This window comes from Spinacia oleracea, chromosome 6, assembly GCF_020520425.1.
Source record: "Spinacia oleracea cultivar Varoflay chromosome 6, BTI_SOV_V1, whole genome shotgun sequence".
Taxonomy (NCBI): domain Eukaryota; kingdom Viridiplantae; phylum Streptophyta; class Magnoliopsida; order Caryophyllales; family Amaranthaceae; genus Spinacia; species Spinacia oleracea.
This window is the reverse complement of record NC_079492.1, coordinates 27157601-27177428: the sequence shown is the minus strand read 5'-3', so window position 1 is coordinate 27177428 and position 19828 is coordinate 27157601. Positions and strand designations below refer to the sequence as shown.

Here is a 19828-nt window from a genome sequence, read left to right as displayed (position 1 = left end):
ATTATATGTCAAAGAATTTAGCTGGATTCAGTATCTACTGAAATTGAATGAGCTAAAGTTACATGAATACAATTCAATTGAGAATTATTCTGCAAAAGAATTTATCATGTATGATATAATATGAGGATCGCCAAAAACGTATCGTATGACTTTAGGCATGACGAACATATACCAGTCTCTATTGATCTAAGTGAAGATCAACTAGATTGAGATCAAGAATACTTATGGTACTTGAAAAGGTACATAGGAATAGTTCTTGATTCAAGGAAATAAAGATATGCTAAATATTGATGCTACACGCATAAACACTGGCAAAGGATCAAGCAAAGACCCTTTGGAGTTAACCATTGACAAGGACGAGCTAAAGAGCATCGTGTTTCGAAATGGCAACATGGATTGGAGACCATGAGTTGTTGCGTGGGAAATTAAAATATTAATTTCTATGTTCTAAGATACAGCTGGAAAGTATTCCATATATCTGTGAACTGCTTGGATAAGTAATTCCAAACAAAGCATCACTAGCAACCTATAAAGTTGAAGTAAAAGTACTTATTGCCTAAGAAGCAATAAAATAGAGTTGTTTATATGAGTTCTTCATTGAACTTGGGAAGATCACATGTCTGTTGACTTAATGGTTCTTCATTGCAAAATGCGTAGAACCACTAATGTAGCAAGAAAGACTAGATCACAAAATAAACATACTCAAAAGTTCTTATCATCATATCTCGAAGAACATTCGATGAAAAGGATATTAAGATTGGGAAAGCATGATAACTAAACCTATGCAACAAGTGAGAAACAACACTCACATTGTAGCACTGGAAATCAAGCATAGCTTTGAATTCCATGAACTGTTTTAGAAGATGGGTTTGAGGCCCATGGTGGAAAAACATTAGGGGTTGAACATTTATCATATATGAAATGTATTTTTCATATTCCATTTAATCTTGGTTTAGTATTAAATGATGAGTCCCTTCAATTTGACGATATATTCAAGATAGACTGTCAGGACCAGTCCTGTGACTAAGAAATGTCTATCAAGTGAACTTGAATGTCAAAGGTTGAAAATGGTCCCTGGTCGGAGTTTTCTATAAAATTGGACGCATAGAAAACGTTAGACGATTAGAATGCAAGATGACTAGTAGTTCTGTTTCTTGAACTATGTGGACATGGCAATGTCATAATCATTTGCATAGATACTTACTTTGGGAAGACTAGTATCGGACAAGACCTATGAAACTTTACTATAAGAGATGAAAGTCTGTCATAAGTAAATTTCATTAAAATTATTAGACACTAAATCCTCAATACCTGAGTGATTTGAGATTACTTGTTTGAGAACTGGTTGCTTTGACGTTGACCAACCGTCGCACCGTAAAAGGAGGCTATAAAGGCAACGCTCAGGTAATCACCTATCAAACGAAGTCTAATCTCAAGATCGCAAGATTGGGATTGTCCTCCCATAAATCGGGATGAGATGCTTAAAAGTTGTACAAGGCCACTCGGAGAGCTAGAAACTGTGAAATGCATGGCCGTGCTCGGATGAATCATAGGCTATGATTATCTGTTTATTTGATCAGTTGAACTCTGAAACCGAGAAACACCTCTGGACATAATAAGGATGACAACTCTTACCTTATGTTCAAGAGCAAGCATCGAGCGACAAAGGAATTAGGAAATGCACACTTGTCCCTAAGGACAAGTGGGAGACTGAAGGAAATAATGCCCTTGGTCCAAGTATGCATTCAATGTTAAGTCTAATAAATGCGGTTCAGTATTAATTAACAAGTTAATAATTCAGTGAGATCAAGTGAGCTGAATTCCTAGCTAGAGGCCGCTTCAGTTCAAGTGGAATTAATGATATTAATCCACAGCTTACTCTTGACTGAACCCGTAGGGTCACACAAATAGTACGTAAACGGATCAAGTATTTAATGGCATTAAATACTCCATCTATGGATATTCGGAATCGACGGATCTTGGTTTCAGTGGGAGCTGAGATCGTCACAGGCAAGAAATGAATACTCCGGAAACGATGATATTGCCGGAAACGGAAATATGGATCGTATCGGAAATATAAATATTATCCAAGTCGTAGATGTTGCCGGAAACGGAAACATGGTACGTATCGGAAAATATTATCGGAAATGGAAATATTGCAGGAATCGGAAATATTGCCGGAAACGGAAATATTGTCAGAATCGGAAATATTATCAGAATCGGAAAATAATTCCGGAAACGGAAATATTAAATATTTGTTCGAAACGAAAATTGATTCCGGAATCGGAAATATTGAATATTGTTCGTATCGGAAATGAATTCCGGAATCGGGAAATTTATCGGAAGCGTATCGTACGAATTAGCATCGGACGAGGCCTGCCAGACGAAGGCCCAGCACGAAGCCGGGCCATCGCCCAGCAAGCCAGCGCGCCACAAACGCACCAGCCAAGGCTGCGCCAGGCCCACCGCAAGGCAGGCCCAGCGCGCGCCAAGGCTACGGCAGCGTGTGGGCTTGCGGCAGTGGGCTGCGAGCTCGCGGGCTGCGCGCGCGCGCATGGCGCCCTTCGTGGGCTGCTGTGCGTCCGTGTGTGTTTGTGTGCTACTCGAATCCTAAAGCTACCGGGATTTGTCATATGATTAAAACTAATCCTAAAAGATTTAGTTTATTTAATTAGAGTCCTAATAGGATTATAATTAAATAAATTAGTATCCTAATAGGATTCCAAATCCTTTTCCATAACTCTATAAATAGGTGCCTAGGGTCACATATTTACATAGATTATTCAAGTATTCAAAGTGAGTTTTTGAGAGCAAAATCCAGTCATACAATTGCCTATAAAGTGCCGAAAATTCTAAGTACCTTAAGGGTGATTCTAGTTGGTCAATCTTAAGGCGGATCCGGACGTGCTGTGGACTATCTACGGAGGGACGACACTTGGAGTCCTAAAGACTTGTTCTTGTTCGGTTCGGGCGCAGCTAGGGAGGGCACGCAACAAGGAGTATGCATCTAAACTATGCTAAATGATTATGTGTAAATAATATGGTTTCCTGGCTTTATGGTTTTTTCCGCATGATTTATGAATTGTCATATGTATCATAACCTAACAAAATGTCCCTCTGACTTAGGCCTCTCATCCATACAATGTACCCCGCAGACAGAGTAACTGACTCAGGGGGAACTGAATACTCAAGAATGGCTTGGCAACCCAATACTGCCTCCAAACTTCAAGTCGATTGACATTCAGCGCAACGGATTTTGGGTTCTCTTCAGCACAGTCTGGGATCTCCCGTTTCAAGCCATACTGTCTCATCACTCGAGCAGGTGAGTAGAAGACCAGCATTGTGAGGCTTGGCACCCTCAAAGCAGTGGAACCAGGGGCATGTCTCATAGCAGCAATTCCCCACCAAGGAACTACCCACATTATACAAGATTCAATTCCAGAGAGTGCGCATCGCCACTCGTCCAATGAAAGCCGGCCATACATCATGGGCTGCACAGTGAACCCTTTCCTATTATAGTTCTCCATGTTCTCCGGTGGTGCCACCAACATGAGCCTCTCCATAAGTCAAACCATGGGGAGTATACAAGAAACACATTTCAAAATTCAACATTCAAAATTCAAATACAAATACAAATTCAAAATACAAGAAGCTCCAGATCCTTACTTGGAGTAACACCGGACTCCCTGATGGCAAAGAAGAGGGATCCGACTTCAGCAAGTCAAGGCCCAACAATGTTTCTCCAATCACAAGCGGCATTTGGTCCCGACCATTAGCAAACTGCTCTACAACCTCTATTAGGGAGGCATCACCATTGCCAACCCCTGCTTCGAAAAGAGGAAGCGAGCAAAGATACAAAAACTCAAGGCCCTCAAGCGGAAAACTTTGGGAACATCAAGCCCAGCAAAGTAGGTGACAAGGAGGGACAAATCCACCCCTCTGCCATATACAACACCACTCAAAAGTGGGGGCTTCAAGCCCAAATATGTTTCAAAACTCAAGAAAAAGTGTTCTTCAACACTGGGTATGCATGGCTCCGGCATAATGGGCCACCCCAATATGGCACTAAACTCTTCAGGGAGGGGACATACCTCATTATTCCCAAAGCGGAAGACATGATGATTCGGATCCCAAGCCTCCAAAGCAGCAAGAATGAAGTGCACATCCATATTTACAAACCGAAAGGAGGCGAGCACCCCAAGATGCATGCCATCAAGCTCCCTTTTCTCCAATTTGCCTAGCGAACCAAGCCACGAGTTCAAGGAGTTTTCAAAGGAGATAGCCATGTTCTCTCTTCTTTTTCTTGAGGACACAGTATACAAGGAATAGCAGGGAAGGATTGATGTAAGAAATGATCCGAAACACTCCCTATTTATAGTCGGCTTACACGACAGCATACTGGCGCCAGGCGCCATGTCCTGCGCTAGGCGCAGGGGCCTGCAGCAAAGGACGAGGCCACCATCCTCTTTTATGACTCCGAGTACACACTCTTTAGTGTTTCGGACAGCAAAGTACAAACCTCCATTATTCAAAATTCCAAAGCCGCAAGCCGCGCAAAATTCAAGCAGTCCGGATCAACGCTTCGGGCAGATTTCGGGTCAATCTATTCAAAGTTCGAGCATTCTAGTCCTAGATCGGCGTCCTAAGTCGAGTCTGCATATGCATAGTAAAAGTTGAATATACTTTGACTTGCTCTTTTCCTAACCAAAAAACCTCAGTCAAAGTGGGGGCTTATAGTTGGTATATACACCCGAAAAAAATGGGTAAATATTTTGGCAAATGTTTTCAAATTTTTTGCAAAATTATCATGCATGCATATAGCTACAAATTTCAAGGCACACACAACGCATACAAGATCAAGCATTCAAACATAGAAAAGTCAATCTTCAAAAAATTTCCAAAAATTCAAGTTCCAAACCATACAAATCCATAAAGATACAACCCAGCACTAGTGGAAAAAATACCTGTTGAGGGGGGCATTTTGGGTTTATTGAGGCGAACAAGGCCCGCTGCGACAGACGTAGCTTCAACAGCTCAGTGATCTGTTGAGGCGGGCTTTGTTCGCCTCAACAGGTGATCTGTTGTGGGGGGCTTTCAAAAGCCCGCCTCAACAACGTCTACAGATAAGCGAAAAATAAGGACCTGTTGTGGGGGGCTTTACAGAAGCCCGCCTCAACAGCCTCCTCTGTTGAGGCTCACTTCTTAAATGCCCCCCTCAACAGACCTGTATTTTTGCGCCAATACCTGTACATTGGCGCCATAAATTCATATGTTGTTGAGGCGTACATTAAAAGCCCCCTTCAACAACATTAATTTTTTTTTTTCCAAATTCTTTTAAAATATAAAATAGGCGGCAATAACCACAACTAGATATATACTCCATTGAGTATTGAAACCTGTACCCAATCAACACCAAAATAGCAAACGTATGAATCTGCTTATCTTTGATAAATAAATCATTACATTAACTTCATTTATATTAACCCAACAGAGCAAAGCGTATATATAGTACGTATGTTTACAATTTTTAAACACCTAGCTAGTCTAACAAATTACAACTAATATTAACAACTAAAGACAAAAGGCTAGAGAGCTAATCTAACAAATGTCTCTAATCCAGCCACTTAGGTCCCTTTAGATCATGCATTACAAACCTTAATTAAGGTCGTGTTGACTTTCTTCCAATCGACTCGATCACTAGCCTGCAAGTTGCATGGAAGGAAAATATATATGAGTACCAAAGTTTACACTCACGATATTGTCTTTACATTCCATTGAAGCATAAAATTAAAAGATATAGTTGCAGACTATAGAGATAATTAAGTACGTTGTTGAGAACCATGCAAATAAACGTGTAATTCTAATTGCTCTGTGAGCATTCAAGTGTCCGGGAAAGCTGATGCCTGTCAAACCAAGATTAGTTGGTGAAACAACTCTAATTTAGACAGATCTAATGCATATTAATCATGTAATAAGAATCAAATGAGTCCTTGGGTTCTTTAGTTCTAAACATGACCTATAACGACCTAATGAGCCTTAAATGTGCATAAATAGATTCGAATGAGTTTTAGAAAGTTAAAATAATGCATATTAGTCATGTAATAAGAATCATATGAATCCTTAGGTTCTTTAGTTCAAAGTTGGGACCGGAAATGTCATTTTAGCTCTAAATATGACCTATAACGACCCAATGAGCCTTAAATGTGCATACGTAGATTAGAATGAGTTTTAGAAAGTTAACAATATGCATATTAGTCATGTAATAAGAATCAAATGAGTCCTTAGGTTCTTTAGTTCAAAGTTGAGAGCGGAAATGTCATTTTAGCTCTAAACATGACCTATAACGACCTAATGAGCCTTAAATGTGCATAAATAGATTCGAATGAGTTTTAGAAAGTTAAAACTATGCATATTAGTCATGTAATAAGAATCAAATGAGTCCTTAGGTTCTTTAGTTCAAAGTTGGGAGCGGAAATGTCATTTTAGCTCTAAACATGACCTATAACGACCTAATGAGCCTTAAATGTGCATAAATAGATTCGAATGAGTTTTAGAAAGTTAAAACTATGCAAATTAGTCACGTAATAAGAATCAAATGAGTCCTTAGGTTCTTTAGTTCAAAGTTGGGAGCGGAAATGTCATTTTAGCTCTAAATATGACCTATAACGACCCAATGAGCCTTAAATGTGCATACGTAGATTAGAATGAGTTTTAGAAAGTTAACAATATGCATATTAGTCATGTAATAAGAATCAAATGAGTCCTTAGGTTCTTTAGTTCAAAGTTGAGAGCGGAAATGTCATTTTAGCTCTAAACATGACCTATAATGACCTAATGAGCCTTAAATGTGCATAAATAGATTCGAATGAGTTTTAGATAGTTAAAACTATGCATATTAGTCATGTCATAAGAATCATATGAATCCTTAGGTTCTTTAGTTCAAAGTTGGGAGCGGAAATGTCATTTTAGCTCTAAACATGACCTATAACGACCTAATGAGCCTTAAATGTGCATAAATAGATTCGAATGAGTTTTAGAAAGTTAAAACTATGCATATTAGTCATGTAATAAGAATCAAATGAGTCCTTAGGTTCTTTAATTCAAAGTTGGGAGCGGAAATGTCATTTTAGCTCTAAATATGACCTATAACGACCCAATGAGCCTTAAATGTGCATAAATAGATTAGAATGAGTTTTAGAAAGTTAAAACTATGCATATTAGTCATGTAATAAGAATCAAATGAATCCTTAGGTTCTTTAGTTCAAAGTTGGGAGCGGAAATGTCAGGTGGATAACATAGTTGTTAAAACGGGCAGCAGCAAACTGGTTCAAGCTTTGAAGAATTTCCCAAATAGGCCAAATGATTACATACAGAGCAGCAACAGAAGCAAACATAGGAGAAACACACAGCAGCAAGCAGAATTGCAGCAGTCATTAATAGCATAATATTCATACACATCAATAGATTCACAGCAGCAGCAAGACCAGCATATTAGTATTTAAAGCAATAAATTAGCAAATCCAGCAGACTTGTAATTATGGAAAAATTAAAGAACTTTACCAAATCCATGGAAAAATTAAAGAACTTTACCAAATCCATGAAGATATAAACGCTTCCATCTTTGTGTCTAAACAACCTAAGTAAATAAATACTCGGTTGTAAAAAACTTAGCCCATTGCTCACGAACCACATCTATTTCCTCATCGGTATAAGGCGCATTTCTTGGAGTGTAAGCCTGAAATAATTAAGTAACATGATAAGTAATGCTACTTGTAAATTAAGAATTCTACTACGTACAAGTACTAGTATTAGTAGTTCAACTAACATATGGTAAAAGAACATCAAATTCATTCACACTAGAACTTGGACGATCAAGTATTTTCTCACCATGCCAAAACCAGACATGGTAATCTTGCTTAAACCCACGACGAAATAAATGATCCTCAATTTCATCAATATCAGCTAACCGCCTTACATTGTTACAATCACGGCAAGGACAATAGATCTTTGCGGCTTTCGTATTCCGTTGGTGTGCTAAAGCACATCTAAGGAACTCCTCAACCCCACTCAAGTATTCCACCGTAGTATGGTCACCGTACATCCAACGACGACTCATTTCTAATAACACAAGGTTTTACACAGAATTAGATAAATCAAGCCACAAATTCTTAATTTTGACACAAGAACTATACTAGCTTGGCATAAGATCTTTGTTCTCTAATGATGCAATCTTAATTTTGACACAAGAACTATACTAGCTTGACAGTATGCTGCACAAAAGTAATCATTGTTACACATGTTGAAAACTAATTTTTCAATTAAAAAAAACTAAGATTTGGTTTTAAGTCCAAACCTTGGTCTGATGGCTGATTCTTCTATTGCAAAATGAGGAATAGATGGATATAAGGAAGACAGGGTTGAATAGCTTGGTCTGAAGTTCCTCGAGAACTGGCACCAAGAAGCATAAAACAGAACATCTACACAGTCCTGATTGAGGTTGTACACCAAATGCAGCGCTTTTTGCAATGATGCTTCATCTCCCTTGAAAATTAGAAGTAAGCAAATGCTATTAGATTTAGTTGAAAAGTAACAGAAAGGAAAAAGCTCCACATAAAATAACATAGCTATAGAATCTCCTAATTTGGTTATCAAAGTCCTTTCTTAAGTTAAATATCAAACCACAGTTTGTTTCCATGCAACAGGATGGATAACTGAATGAGCCCCTATGCATGCAACTATGCAAGGGTTAAGCTACAAGCACCTGGCACTACTCATACTCAGCCATAGTCAAAAGCCTTGTAAGTAGAACTAGTTAATATGAGACTGGTCCTCGGCAAAGGAAGAGGCACGGAGGTTTGCTGCGGACTGTGCATACATTTTCAAATTTTGACAGGTGCTCGACGACCTGGCTTGATTAAATTTTTAACCAAGAAACAAAAAAAGACTAAAAAAATCTTTAGGGGGGCAGACTAGTTTTTTTTCACACCGTTAACATAATACTTGCAATAAAGAAGTGTTTACAATCTGCGTTATTATCAGATACTGTAGCAGGCTATATCAGGTACAGCAGCTGGTTGAGCTGCTGCGAGCCCAAACCACAGACCGATAAATCCAACCTTGACCGAAAATGCCATAACAACTAGTACAGGCAATGCAACCAAGTAGAAGGTGACAAAGTTTATTGTTGCACCTATTTTAGTCCTTGTTGAACCTGTCAAAGCCCCACAGGCAGCTGTCTATGGACAGTTTCCGATCTCACAAAACCCCAGAATAGGAACTCAACAATAGCAAGAGCAATATTGTAGCATAATAAAAATGGAACTAAAAGAACTTGAAAATCAAAGCAGCAACAACAACAGTCTCCACTGTCATACATCAGAATATTGTAAATATATCACAAGCGTGTACAAAAAACATCACAATATACTATAGTGAATACATCAAGCTATGGTAATTTTAGAGCCTATAAAGCTACAATCCAATATCAACGATTAGTTTACATCATTAATAAACTATCAATATTACAATGAACATATGAGTATATTTTATGCAGACATATTTTCAACAGATTCATATCGATTCGCTCCACTTAAAAGTTCAAACACTTCATTTCATCTGCATACTTTGGATCGAGCTACTCACATAGCTTACATAAACCATCACCAAAAAAGAGGCCTTCATCATTTAGACACAAAACTCATATCACTAACTTCTATTTTGTAACTGAACTAGAAAAATTTAACCTAACATCTATTTTGTAACTGAACTAGAAAAACCACAAATATCAAACCCTAATTTGTAAATTCATCCAATATTGAAACATTAGCCTAAATTCTCTGCATAATCAACTCATTATGCTCAACTAATTGAAGAGAAACTGAATTTTAAGACCAAGCAAAACAAGAATCAATTATAACCTAACCTTGATATATTGCGGCACTGTGTGAAACAGAGTCAACCGAGATAGGGAAGACGACGGTCGACGGCGACCGTTATGGAAGAGGAGGCGAGGAAGGTGATGGTGGGGGTGGAGCCGCGCGGTGAGGAGCGGCGACTGTTCTTGCTTTGTTCGAATAGAGACTTAGGGATTAATTGCCCAGTGCGTGTTATCTGTTTGGCGGTAAGAGAGGTGTGTTTTAATTGATTTAAATTTTGTGAATATCTATTGAAGCGAACAACAAGAAGCCCGCCGTTTTAGAATACTACCTATTGAGGCGGGCAAACTAAAGCCCCCTTCAACAGGATCTGTAGAAGAGAACCTAACAAAAGCCCGCCCCAACCACATGCTTAAACTTTTGACCCGCGTTGACTAAGGGGTTATTGAGGCTCACTTATATATGCCCCCCTCAACAAGGGGGCTACAACAGGGGTTTTTTCCACTAGTGCAGCCTATACAAAATCAACCCAGGCAAGCTGGAACTCGCTACCATGCAGGGTCAGTCTGAGTCATCATCAGCGGTGACGTCAACCACAGGCGCCTTGTCCCTGTTTCGCCTCCTAAGGTGCTCCAGATCCTGATCCAGCTCCGTCCCAGGGGTACTATGATCCTGCTCCGAGATGCGAAGTGTGCCAGGAGAGGGATGAACTCCCTGCTGAGGAGAGGGATACTGATAAGGCGGCGGCATCGCCATGTACTGGTACGACCCAAACATCTGAGCCTGACGCATCCTCTCCATCTTAGCATAGTAATCCCATGAATCTGCACCCCAAGGCTGAGGACCACTCCCTCCGAAGTAGTAACCGGGAGGAGAAACAAAGGGCCTCGAACTGCTTGCACCTCCAAACGAATGCCTGGTAGGATCAACATGTACAAAAGAGGCATCCCTCTGATCAGCATCCGAATGACTCTGATGAGCTCCAGCACCGGACCCCTGTCCTAGGTCCAAGCTCGGTCTCTCCTGCCTCAAGGACGTCTCCGCCTGGGGCTCCCTATCAACCGAACCTCTGCGATCTCGACGGCGCTCCCATACAAAATACAATTTCAAGAATCAACATCGAAAGTTCAAATTTCCAGAATAAAAATTTCGAGATCAAGTAAATAACCTCTCTGTCCCGGCTAGAAAGCTTCCGGGTCAGCTTGGAAAAATGCCTCTTCCAAAAATCAATCAAGAGCATCCAGCGATACACTCTCGCCCGAGGCGCCAGCATACAAAATTCAAGATCAATTTCCAGATACAAGATTACAATCAGTTTCAAGAAAATGCAACAGTACTTACAGCGGCATAATGCTCAGGTACATCATCATACGATCTCCGGTGCGGAGGAGAAGCTACAGGAATGGTCACCTCAACTTGTTCCCCGTCCGAGTTCTCATAGCGGAGGATCCTATCAGCATGGGGAATTTCCTCAGGATCAACCTCCTCATCCTACATACAATCATACAAGAATACAAGAATACAAGGATGCAAGAATACAAGAATACAAGATACAAAGTTCAAAGCTCACCGGCAGTACAAAGCGTACTGGTGGAGCCAGCCTCCTTAGGAAGTCATCATAGCTACCCTTCTTCTGTACAAAATCCCTCCAAGAGCGGAAAACCGCATCGCCCCTAGCATTCACATAGAGCCGGGCAAGATCTTAATCCGGCGCCAGCATGGACTCCGGTGGGTCCTTGGGGACAAGCCTATCCCCCGAATGGTGCTGAAGGGACACTCGCTCCCCCAAATACGACATATGGCGGTACACCCCTGGATGCAAAACCCGCCGTCCAGACAAGAAATGGGCGCGAGCAGCCGAGGCAGGTATAGGCGCGTTGGCAAAAGGACGCCACACCACCTGCAAAGCAATACAAGAAGAGCAAACAGTACAAAAAGATTACCTCATCAGCAGGTAGAACTCTCCAAGCTCTGCGGGAGGCCGCCAGAGGCACCCTCCTGCGCACCTCTCCTATCCAAGAGGCAGCATATGGGTAAGCCGCAACCCTAGTAAGATCCGGCGCCAAAGTCGGAAAGTGCTCATATATCCAAATGTTTCAAAACCAAGCAAAACATCAGTCAAGTTCAAATACAAACATACAAGTACAAGGTACAAAGTACAAGGAGTCTTCACTACCTTCCAGCACACTCCACAGGGAAGCCATGCTCGGCTCACTCTCCGGCGCAGTCCGGGAAGCCCTTTTCATTTCGTACAAGAGGTGGCCATATGCCAAACCACCCTAGTTGTAGCTCGATACAGCCCTCAAGTCCTGCAGAACTGACAGGAATCTAATATGCACCCGACTGTTCCTGCTCGGAGCCACAACTCTGCTCAGCAAAGCTAGAAGGAAGAGCCCAACCCTCTGCTCTGCGGACACACCCACACCACAGATAGCATCCACAATCACCGTCACGGAAGCATGGGTGTCGTCCTCTGACAAGTCAACAATAGGGCCGAGCAAGTCCCTGGCAGCGGCCGAGCGCCACGTCAGCTCCAAATCAAAGGTCACATTCCTCTCAGAAAAAGGAAGACTAGTAATCATTGCAAACTCAAAGGGGGTAATGTTGATCTCCCCCCAGGTCATGTGGAAGGTGTTGGTGGTATCCCACCACCGCTACAACAAAGCCCACAGCCGGGGTTTGATCCCCGTTCTCCTCGAAGTGCCTCCCATGACACGCCAGAAATCAGCCAGGCCCGTCTGTGACCAGTTCTCCATGGCCTCCTCATCAACACGAAGGGATTTAAAGGCCTTATAAACCTCCGTCAAGGACCAGAAAGTTCGAAACGGCTTTCCATCGGCCTACAGGTGAAGGAGTCAGCTCAAAACCTATACAAGTACAAAATACAAATTCAAAACAAAAATACAACGAATCAGGCGTTCGACTCCCAACGGACCCAAGCTCCAGGAAATTCAGCGAAAATGTCAAAATCTCAAGGGCCAGTAAAAAGCTCTTATCCCCAGCAAAGCACATCCCCAACGGATCAACTCCGGGTATTCAAAATTCAAAAATTCAAGATTCAAAAATTCAAAATTCAAGATTCAAAATTCAAAATTTTCGATGCGAAGCTCCGTCTGAATCGATGGCGGAAGAACAGTACAAGTACAAACCGGAGTCGTCACAGCCGAACAGAGGTAGACTCTATCCTTTTTTTCTAACGCCTATTTTGTGCAGGTACCGGCGTACAAAGAATGGTCTTGATTGCAGAACATCTTGATCATTATCCGTCCCTTTCGAAATACTTTGACTTGCGCTTTCCTAACCGAACGCTCAGTCAAAGTGGGGGCTTCTGTAGACACCTAATTTGTGTCTCCCCTCTAAGATGATGACGATACCATTATCCTTACTAGGCGGTTGGAATAACTCCGTGCGGAAATCCCAATTGCTAAGAACATCTCCAAAATACAAGATCCAAAATCCAACCCCCGAGACCGTTCCCCTCCCGGAACTCGGTACAAAATACAATTATCAAAAACCAATTTCAAAATCCAAGTACAATCTCATCTAGTAGACCATTCCATTGGTCTTACTAGGCCTTTTCCACTCAAATTCATATAAGGCAAGTCAAATTCGGGCGCCGACCCACAAAACCGAGCAACTCGGGCCCCGCCCCGTACAACCGGAATTCAAAACCCGCAACGGCTTGTTTTTTTACGCAAAATCAAGTCTTAACCTCCAAGAAAGCACTACGTGCCAAGCATCGTACTATTCGTACGAAGGTACATCAATACAAGACAAATCAAGGACAGAGCCCGCGTCCTTGATTTTGGCAGCACGCATGCCACGTCACCAGCGCCCAGCGCTGGTTTGGCGTGCTGCGCTGGCAATGGCTGGAAGTTTCCAGCCATTTTTCCTATAAATACCCCCTAATTTTCAGCATTAGAGAGGCAACTTCAATATACAACGTCGTAATACAAAAATTACGCCTCAAATTCAAGTCCAAAAATCCTTCAAAAACACATACAAACTTCAAGTTCTAAGCAATTGGGAGCTCTAAAAGGAATTCTTCCCTAAACCTAAATAGGTAATTCCGAATCCCACAATATCCAATCATGTTTCTTTGATTTTCCTATCTAAAAAATGATTAACAAGTTGGCATTTTTATTACTAAAAATGTCACTTGCAACAATCATACATCTTTTCAAAATCCAAACTTTTCAAAATACAAAAATGCAAACTTTCAAGATTCAAGGATGTTCAAAGTTGCTTGCAATCACCTCTTTGAACTAGAATCACTTTCAAGTATGGAGTAATCAAAGATGACACCTTTCTAGCTTTTAAAGGTTTAGTCTTTTGAGATTCAAGACTCCATTTTTCAATATACAAGTTCAAGTTTTCAAATTTCAAGATCCCACAATGTTTTGGGTTGCTCATGACTTTCCCTAAACTAGGATCCTTTCAAAATAAGAGCACATCAAAGATCTAGCCTTTTCAACATTAAAAGGCCCGATTTTTGAGATTCAAGTCTCTTAAAGTTCAATATTTCAAATACAAGTTCAATATTTCAAGTTCAAGTTCAATTATTTCAAGTTCAATATTTCAAGATTCAAACTTTGAAGTTCAAGTTCTATATGAAAAATCTAGGATACTTTAGGATGAGCAAGTTCTCCCAAGTTGAGATTTTTGGCTTTGAATTCGTGTCGGGCGCACTTATTTTTAAGGAGCCGCTTGGCGTTTGAATCTCATGTACCCAAGTACAAATTTCAATATCGCAATTTCGATTATGCACCTTTCAATATTGCAATTTCAATTACGCACCTTTCAATACCGCAATTTCAATATCGCACTTTCAATTCCGCAATTTCAATATCGCACTTTCAATTCCGCATTTCAATTCCGCATCTTTACTTGCCTAGTCCTTCTAGCCAATGTGGACCTACTCCCTAGTCCTTTTCTAGGGGGTCTTGTGTTTACTAATTCCGCACTTATTTACAATTGTGATGTTGCTTTATTTGCTTTATTGCTTTCATCACAATACATGCTAAATACAACAAAATGCAAGGTTACATCACGCTTAACAAAGATAATTTCTTGGACAAACCGTCCTTAGGTTCCTTAAAATTACCTTTAAAGCAAAGTGACCACCATACAATTAGAGATTCTATTTGCTCTAAATTTCAAACCCACATAGTCTAATCTAGGGTATATTTTCGATAATGCTATGTCACGTACTCGAATAATTTCTAAAACTCGCGGAATAAGCATCTCGTTCCCATGCCCGGACCTCACCCATTCGTTTCGAGGATTCAAAGCCTTATCCAAAATAGAGTCACTTGCGGTATTTCCAAACGAGACTTTAAATAACGTTTGGTGGCGACTCTTTCGAGGTACAAAAATACAATGGTTTTCTAAAAAACCGCCCCCTTGTAGGGAAAGAACATACTTGCGATGCGAACTCAAAAACACCCCCTACAGGCATCAAATCTCGGATTTTAGTCAAATTTTAAAACGTCGTTTACATGCGAAATACACTATAAAATTATACTCCGACCATTATTGACTAAATTGCCGAAAATTCTGCGAACATATAATTAAATAATCGGACGAATTTGCAATTAATTACAAAAAATCAAAATTAATCACCCCTTTATTTCATTGCAAATTTATAAAATTTAACCATGTTAACTAATTTATTATGGAATTAATTAGAGGCTCGTGATACCACTGTTAGGTTATGATACATATAAATCATATATATAGCATGCGGAAAAACCATAAAGCCAAGAATCCAAATTAATTTCCACGTCATAACAATTAGCATAATTTAGGATACATACACTTTGTAGCGTGCCCTCCCTTGCTGTGCCCGAACCGAACAAGAACAAGTTTAGGACTCCAAATGTCGTCCCTTCGTAGATAGTCCACATCACGTTCGGATCCGCCTTAGATTTAATTAACTAGAATTGCACCTACGGTATTATGAATATTCGAATATTTGAGGCAATATTATCGTTAGTTTTAATCCTTAAAACTAGGTGAATACGTGAAATTATGTATCCACAAATTGTGAATGCCGTCACATATTTATAGGGTAGGAATAATGGAATAAGAAGTCTACTAGGTTTCAAGTAATCTAATCCTATTAGAATTAGACATTAATTAAAACTAGTAACTTAAGGAAATTAATCTTTTTAATCTCTGGCTAGGCACACAGTTCACTTAATCTCACTGAATTATTAACTTGTATAATGAATACTGAACCGCATTTATTAGACTTAGCATTGAATGCATACATGGACCAAGGGCATAATTTCCTTCATAATTCTGGTAATAGCCTTAACCGTTATCACGGTGGCGGTAATGCTTTAGTAATTCCTTTATTTTAAGTTGGAAAATGCATGGTTTTATAAAAGCAAGGAATTATTAGGGTGTTACAGAACAACTGTTGCTACGGCTGCGAACTAGGTTGCTGTATCGTACTCGATCTCCTTCAAATTATCGCCGAAATACCGCCATTAAAAAAGAAATTAAGCTTCAAGATATCAAAAACGCAAATTTGCAGAAAAATTAAGTATATACTTAAGAGAAAAAATTAGGTTAAAAACCTGGTGTGAGGAGGAAGAACAGACATGGATTTGAGATCACAAGCTTTGTTAATCTTCAGCTTGATAACATGGAGGAGGAGGAAGAACAGTTAAGAGGAAGGAGGAAGGTTGGTGCACGACTGCCCAATTAGGGTGAGAGGAGAGAGAACCCCAGAAACGAAGCTGAGAGGAGAGAGAAAAGTGAGAGGGGGGGGGGAGAGGGGCTCAGTGAGAGGTCAAGCATCGCTTAACAACAAAGAGGAGGGTATTTTGGTCTTTTTGCTTGGGGACACGAAAAGTGTAGTTACTAAACTGCCCCTCCCCTCTTGGCTTATATAATAGAGATTTCTCTTTTTTGTGGTCCATACACTTACTCACATCATCTTTTTACTATAATAAATAATTCACCTAGCTACTACCACACTCCCATCTTATTTTAATTCATTTAATTCACTCTCCTGAAACTATGTGCCAGTCAAAGTATATCTCTTTTTAAAATACGAAGGGAGTAATTATTTACCTCAATTAAGTGTTTTAAATTATTAAGTTATTAATGTAAGAAATGAACATAAAATAAATGGAAAATAGATGGAGTATATGTGAGATAGAAAGTGAAGTAGGGTATAGTGAATAGTAAAAGTAAGAGTGGTAAGTATTTTTCTTAGTACGTTGGTGGGATGAATTTTTTATAAAAAAAAAGTTGTTTGTAAAAAAAATGACGTGGAGGAGTAAGAAAGTGGTAGAGAGAGAGTGGTAAGTGTGTTTATTTTTATTTTACATAGCTGACTGATTTGTTAAAGCTCGAAGAGACTTATGATTTTTCTACGTGGTACAATGCGCAAGACTGTTAATCCTTAATTTTCAAGACATTTAAGGAAACCAATATATGCATCCCTGATGATTACCAAAAAACGTAAATGACATCACATTTAGCCATGTCAAATTAAATATATCATCTTATACATTATGTTCAGCCGTTGTAGCCACCACATTATTGATTGATCTGTGACCTAATTGTTTGGATGAAGCTTGAAAGTCATGCAACGGGGTCGAATTCGAGTCAAGATAATGCAAGAGTATAACCATGATAATCGAAGAAGCTAACATAGGGATAGGGCCAAAAAACCAAAGTAACAAATTAAGTGCAAAATAGAGAGATCTAAGTCCAAGTTGCCAAAATTCACCTCCTCTAATAATAGCAACTTCCACATAGTAAATAGGTGTGTCACTATTTGGCATGGTTATGAGATAAGTTGCATTGATGAAGCATCTTGTTGCTTGCACAAAACAAAAGAAGGCCAAGAAGAAGCAAAGGAGAAGGCTTATGTATTTCAACATCATGGTTGTTGGACTTGTATCGCCGTAGATTAAGACGCTTACAAAGATGTTGTTGTTGCTTGCAATCCATGCACCAATCAAGGAGCTCAACCCTAAAGAGATGGAGGCTAGATATGTTGCTGCTGATGTATTGGAGGATAATGCTGATAAGGGTAGCTCCATATTACTTATATCATTAAGCTGCATAATACATGTTAAGTTCTTTAGAGCTGAAATGAATTAAACTGAATTGAACTGCGAAATAAGACCTGAAACTGAAATTAAGCAAAAAAGAACCGTTGGCCTAAGTGTATTAGCTAGCTGATAGAGATCAAGTCACATCCTATTAGGCCCTATTTTTTTGGACTAGATTTCACTGGAAAACTGAAAAATAACTTCCAAAGTACATAAGTATGTTGGTACGGGTACATACTATCACTTATTTTTCCTGAATTTAAGTCATCTAAACTTATGCGAATTTATTTAAACTTATAAGAACATTTATTTTACTTATAAATTGTACTTGGATAACTATTATTTTTCGATAAGGTGAACATAACAGGGCTTAAACAACCTACCTCAGTCAACATGGAAGTGGAGCGAATAAAAATATACTTTCTCCGTTTTAAAAAAAAATTGCAACACTTTAGTTTTGTTACTATTTAATCACCAACTTTGACCATATATTTTTGCTAATTTATTAAAATCAAATGTTATCAAAACATATCGTTGGATTGATTTTATTATATACTTTCATAATATGAAATTTTAACATTTTTTTAGAAAAATATAATTAGAGATTGGAGATAATTAAGGTCAAAGTTAAATTTCTGAATTAATTAACGTTTACTGTAATGATTTATTTCACACCACTAGATAAGAATTTTTGAAAGCATCATTGAAGAACGGAGAAAGGAATACAGATGATCGAGTTAGGACCATAGTATCATATGTTATGATGTTAAACAACAAAGAAAGGATATAAAGACATATACATACCTCCATAACTCTATGAACCCATGCTCTCTTATTATGATTCTCAAAGCCCACAACAGTTGTTTCAGGAAAGTTGAGGTATCTAAAGAGTAAAAAAATATGATAAACAAACATGATTATGATCCCACAAGGTACAAGAACTAAGTCAAGGTACTCCTTTTGGAAACCCATCATTCTCGATCTCTTAATTTAATTTCTCGATCTGTCTTTGATGCAATGTTATTGCAATTGAATCAAGCTAATTAAGATAAGTTAAATGGAATTGCTTTGGCTTTGAGTTTGGATAACACAAGTTTGATAAGCTATTACTAGCTTTAAGCAATTGACTTTGATGACCTCACATTTGTCATATTTTACAAGTAAAGATTGTTGTTTACTCATCATTCATCAACTTGTAGCTACCTTAAATGAAAGATTGAGAGGTGTTGGAAGGTACATGGATCCACTCGGAAAATGGATCATTTGGGCCAGGTTGGATTTGATTTGGGTTATATATGCTCAAACAATATCTCTAATCTCTCTATACACATATTTTTGTAGTTCCTTCACTAAGATACGCTAATTTTCCAATCATTCATTTTTTTTTTTAAAAAGAAAAACTTAAGGTGTCCTTTCTTTCTTATGTCCTTTCCAACTTCAATTATAGTTCATATTATATTTTATTAAGATAAACCCAAGACTATTACGACCGCGATCGTGGCAATTGAACCCCGTAATTTAAGTCGAATGTACAAATCGACCTCTTTACTTTTAATTGAACCAAATTAGGATCCGACCATTATACTTGTGTTTAAGACTCAAATTATGGGGCTTATTTACCACACATCTCATGCTTTTTTTGATGCGAATGAACTACAGGGGCGGGGATGGGAATCTATCCCATAATCACCTGAAATCGAGATGGAAAAGCTCTAACAAACTGAGCTATTCATCACTCATTCACTCTCACCACATATCTCATGTTGTTACTAATAACATTTGTTCTCCCACATGCATAAAACGCAGAGTTTGGTTTTAAGTCTAAAATGCTATAAATGTCCATAGTTTTGTGAATTAGATAATTCATAACTAATGACC

At 39.1% G+C, this 19828-nt stretch overlaps 1 protein-coding gene and 1 long non-coding RNA gene across 2 annotated transcripts; both read right to left on the bottom strand.

Moving 5' to 3' along the window:
- Window positions 1-7611: 7611 nt before the first annotated feature.
- Window positions 7612-8983, bottom strand: LOC110784032 (uncharacterized). Its single transcript, XR_008923875.1, has 3 exons — window positions 8354-8983; window positions 7888-8118; window positions 7612-7735 (listed from the first exon to the last, which is right to left on the bottom strand). It is a non-coding gene; the product is annotated as an uncharacterized lncRNA (long non-coding RNA).
- Window positions 8984-17339: 8356 nt separating this feature from the next.
- On the bottom strand, window positions 17340-19057 carry LOC110784030 (uncharacterized). Its single transcript, XM_021988434.2, has 2 exons — window positions 18755-19057; window positions 17340-17956 (listed from the first exon to the last, which is right to left on the bottom strand). Exons 1-2 carry the CDS (start codon window positions 18923-18925, stop codon window positions 17396-17398), a joined length of 732 nt encoding a protein of 243 aa, XP_021844126.1. The 5' UTR covers window positions 18926-19057; the 3' UTR covers window positions 17340-17395.
- Between the last annotated feature and the right edge of the window lie 771 nt (window positions 19058-19828).

What these genes read in the sequence shown, in the direction of transcription:
- LOC110784030 (XM_021988434.2), bottom strand. Translation starts at nt 18,925, where the DNA reads ATGATGGGTTTCCAAAAGGAGTACCTTGACTTAGTTCTTGTACCTTGT. An exon ending in GGGTTCATAGAGTTATGGAG is followed by an intron (nt 17,957 to 18,754) that starts GTATGTATATGT and finishes TGTATTATGCAG; the next exon opens with CTTAATGATATAAGTAATAT.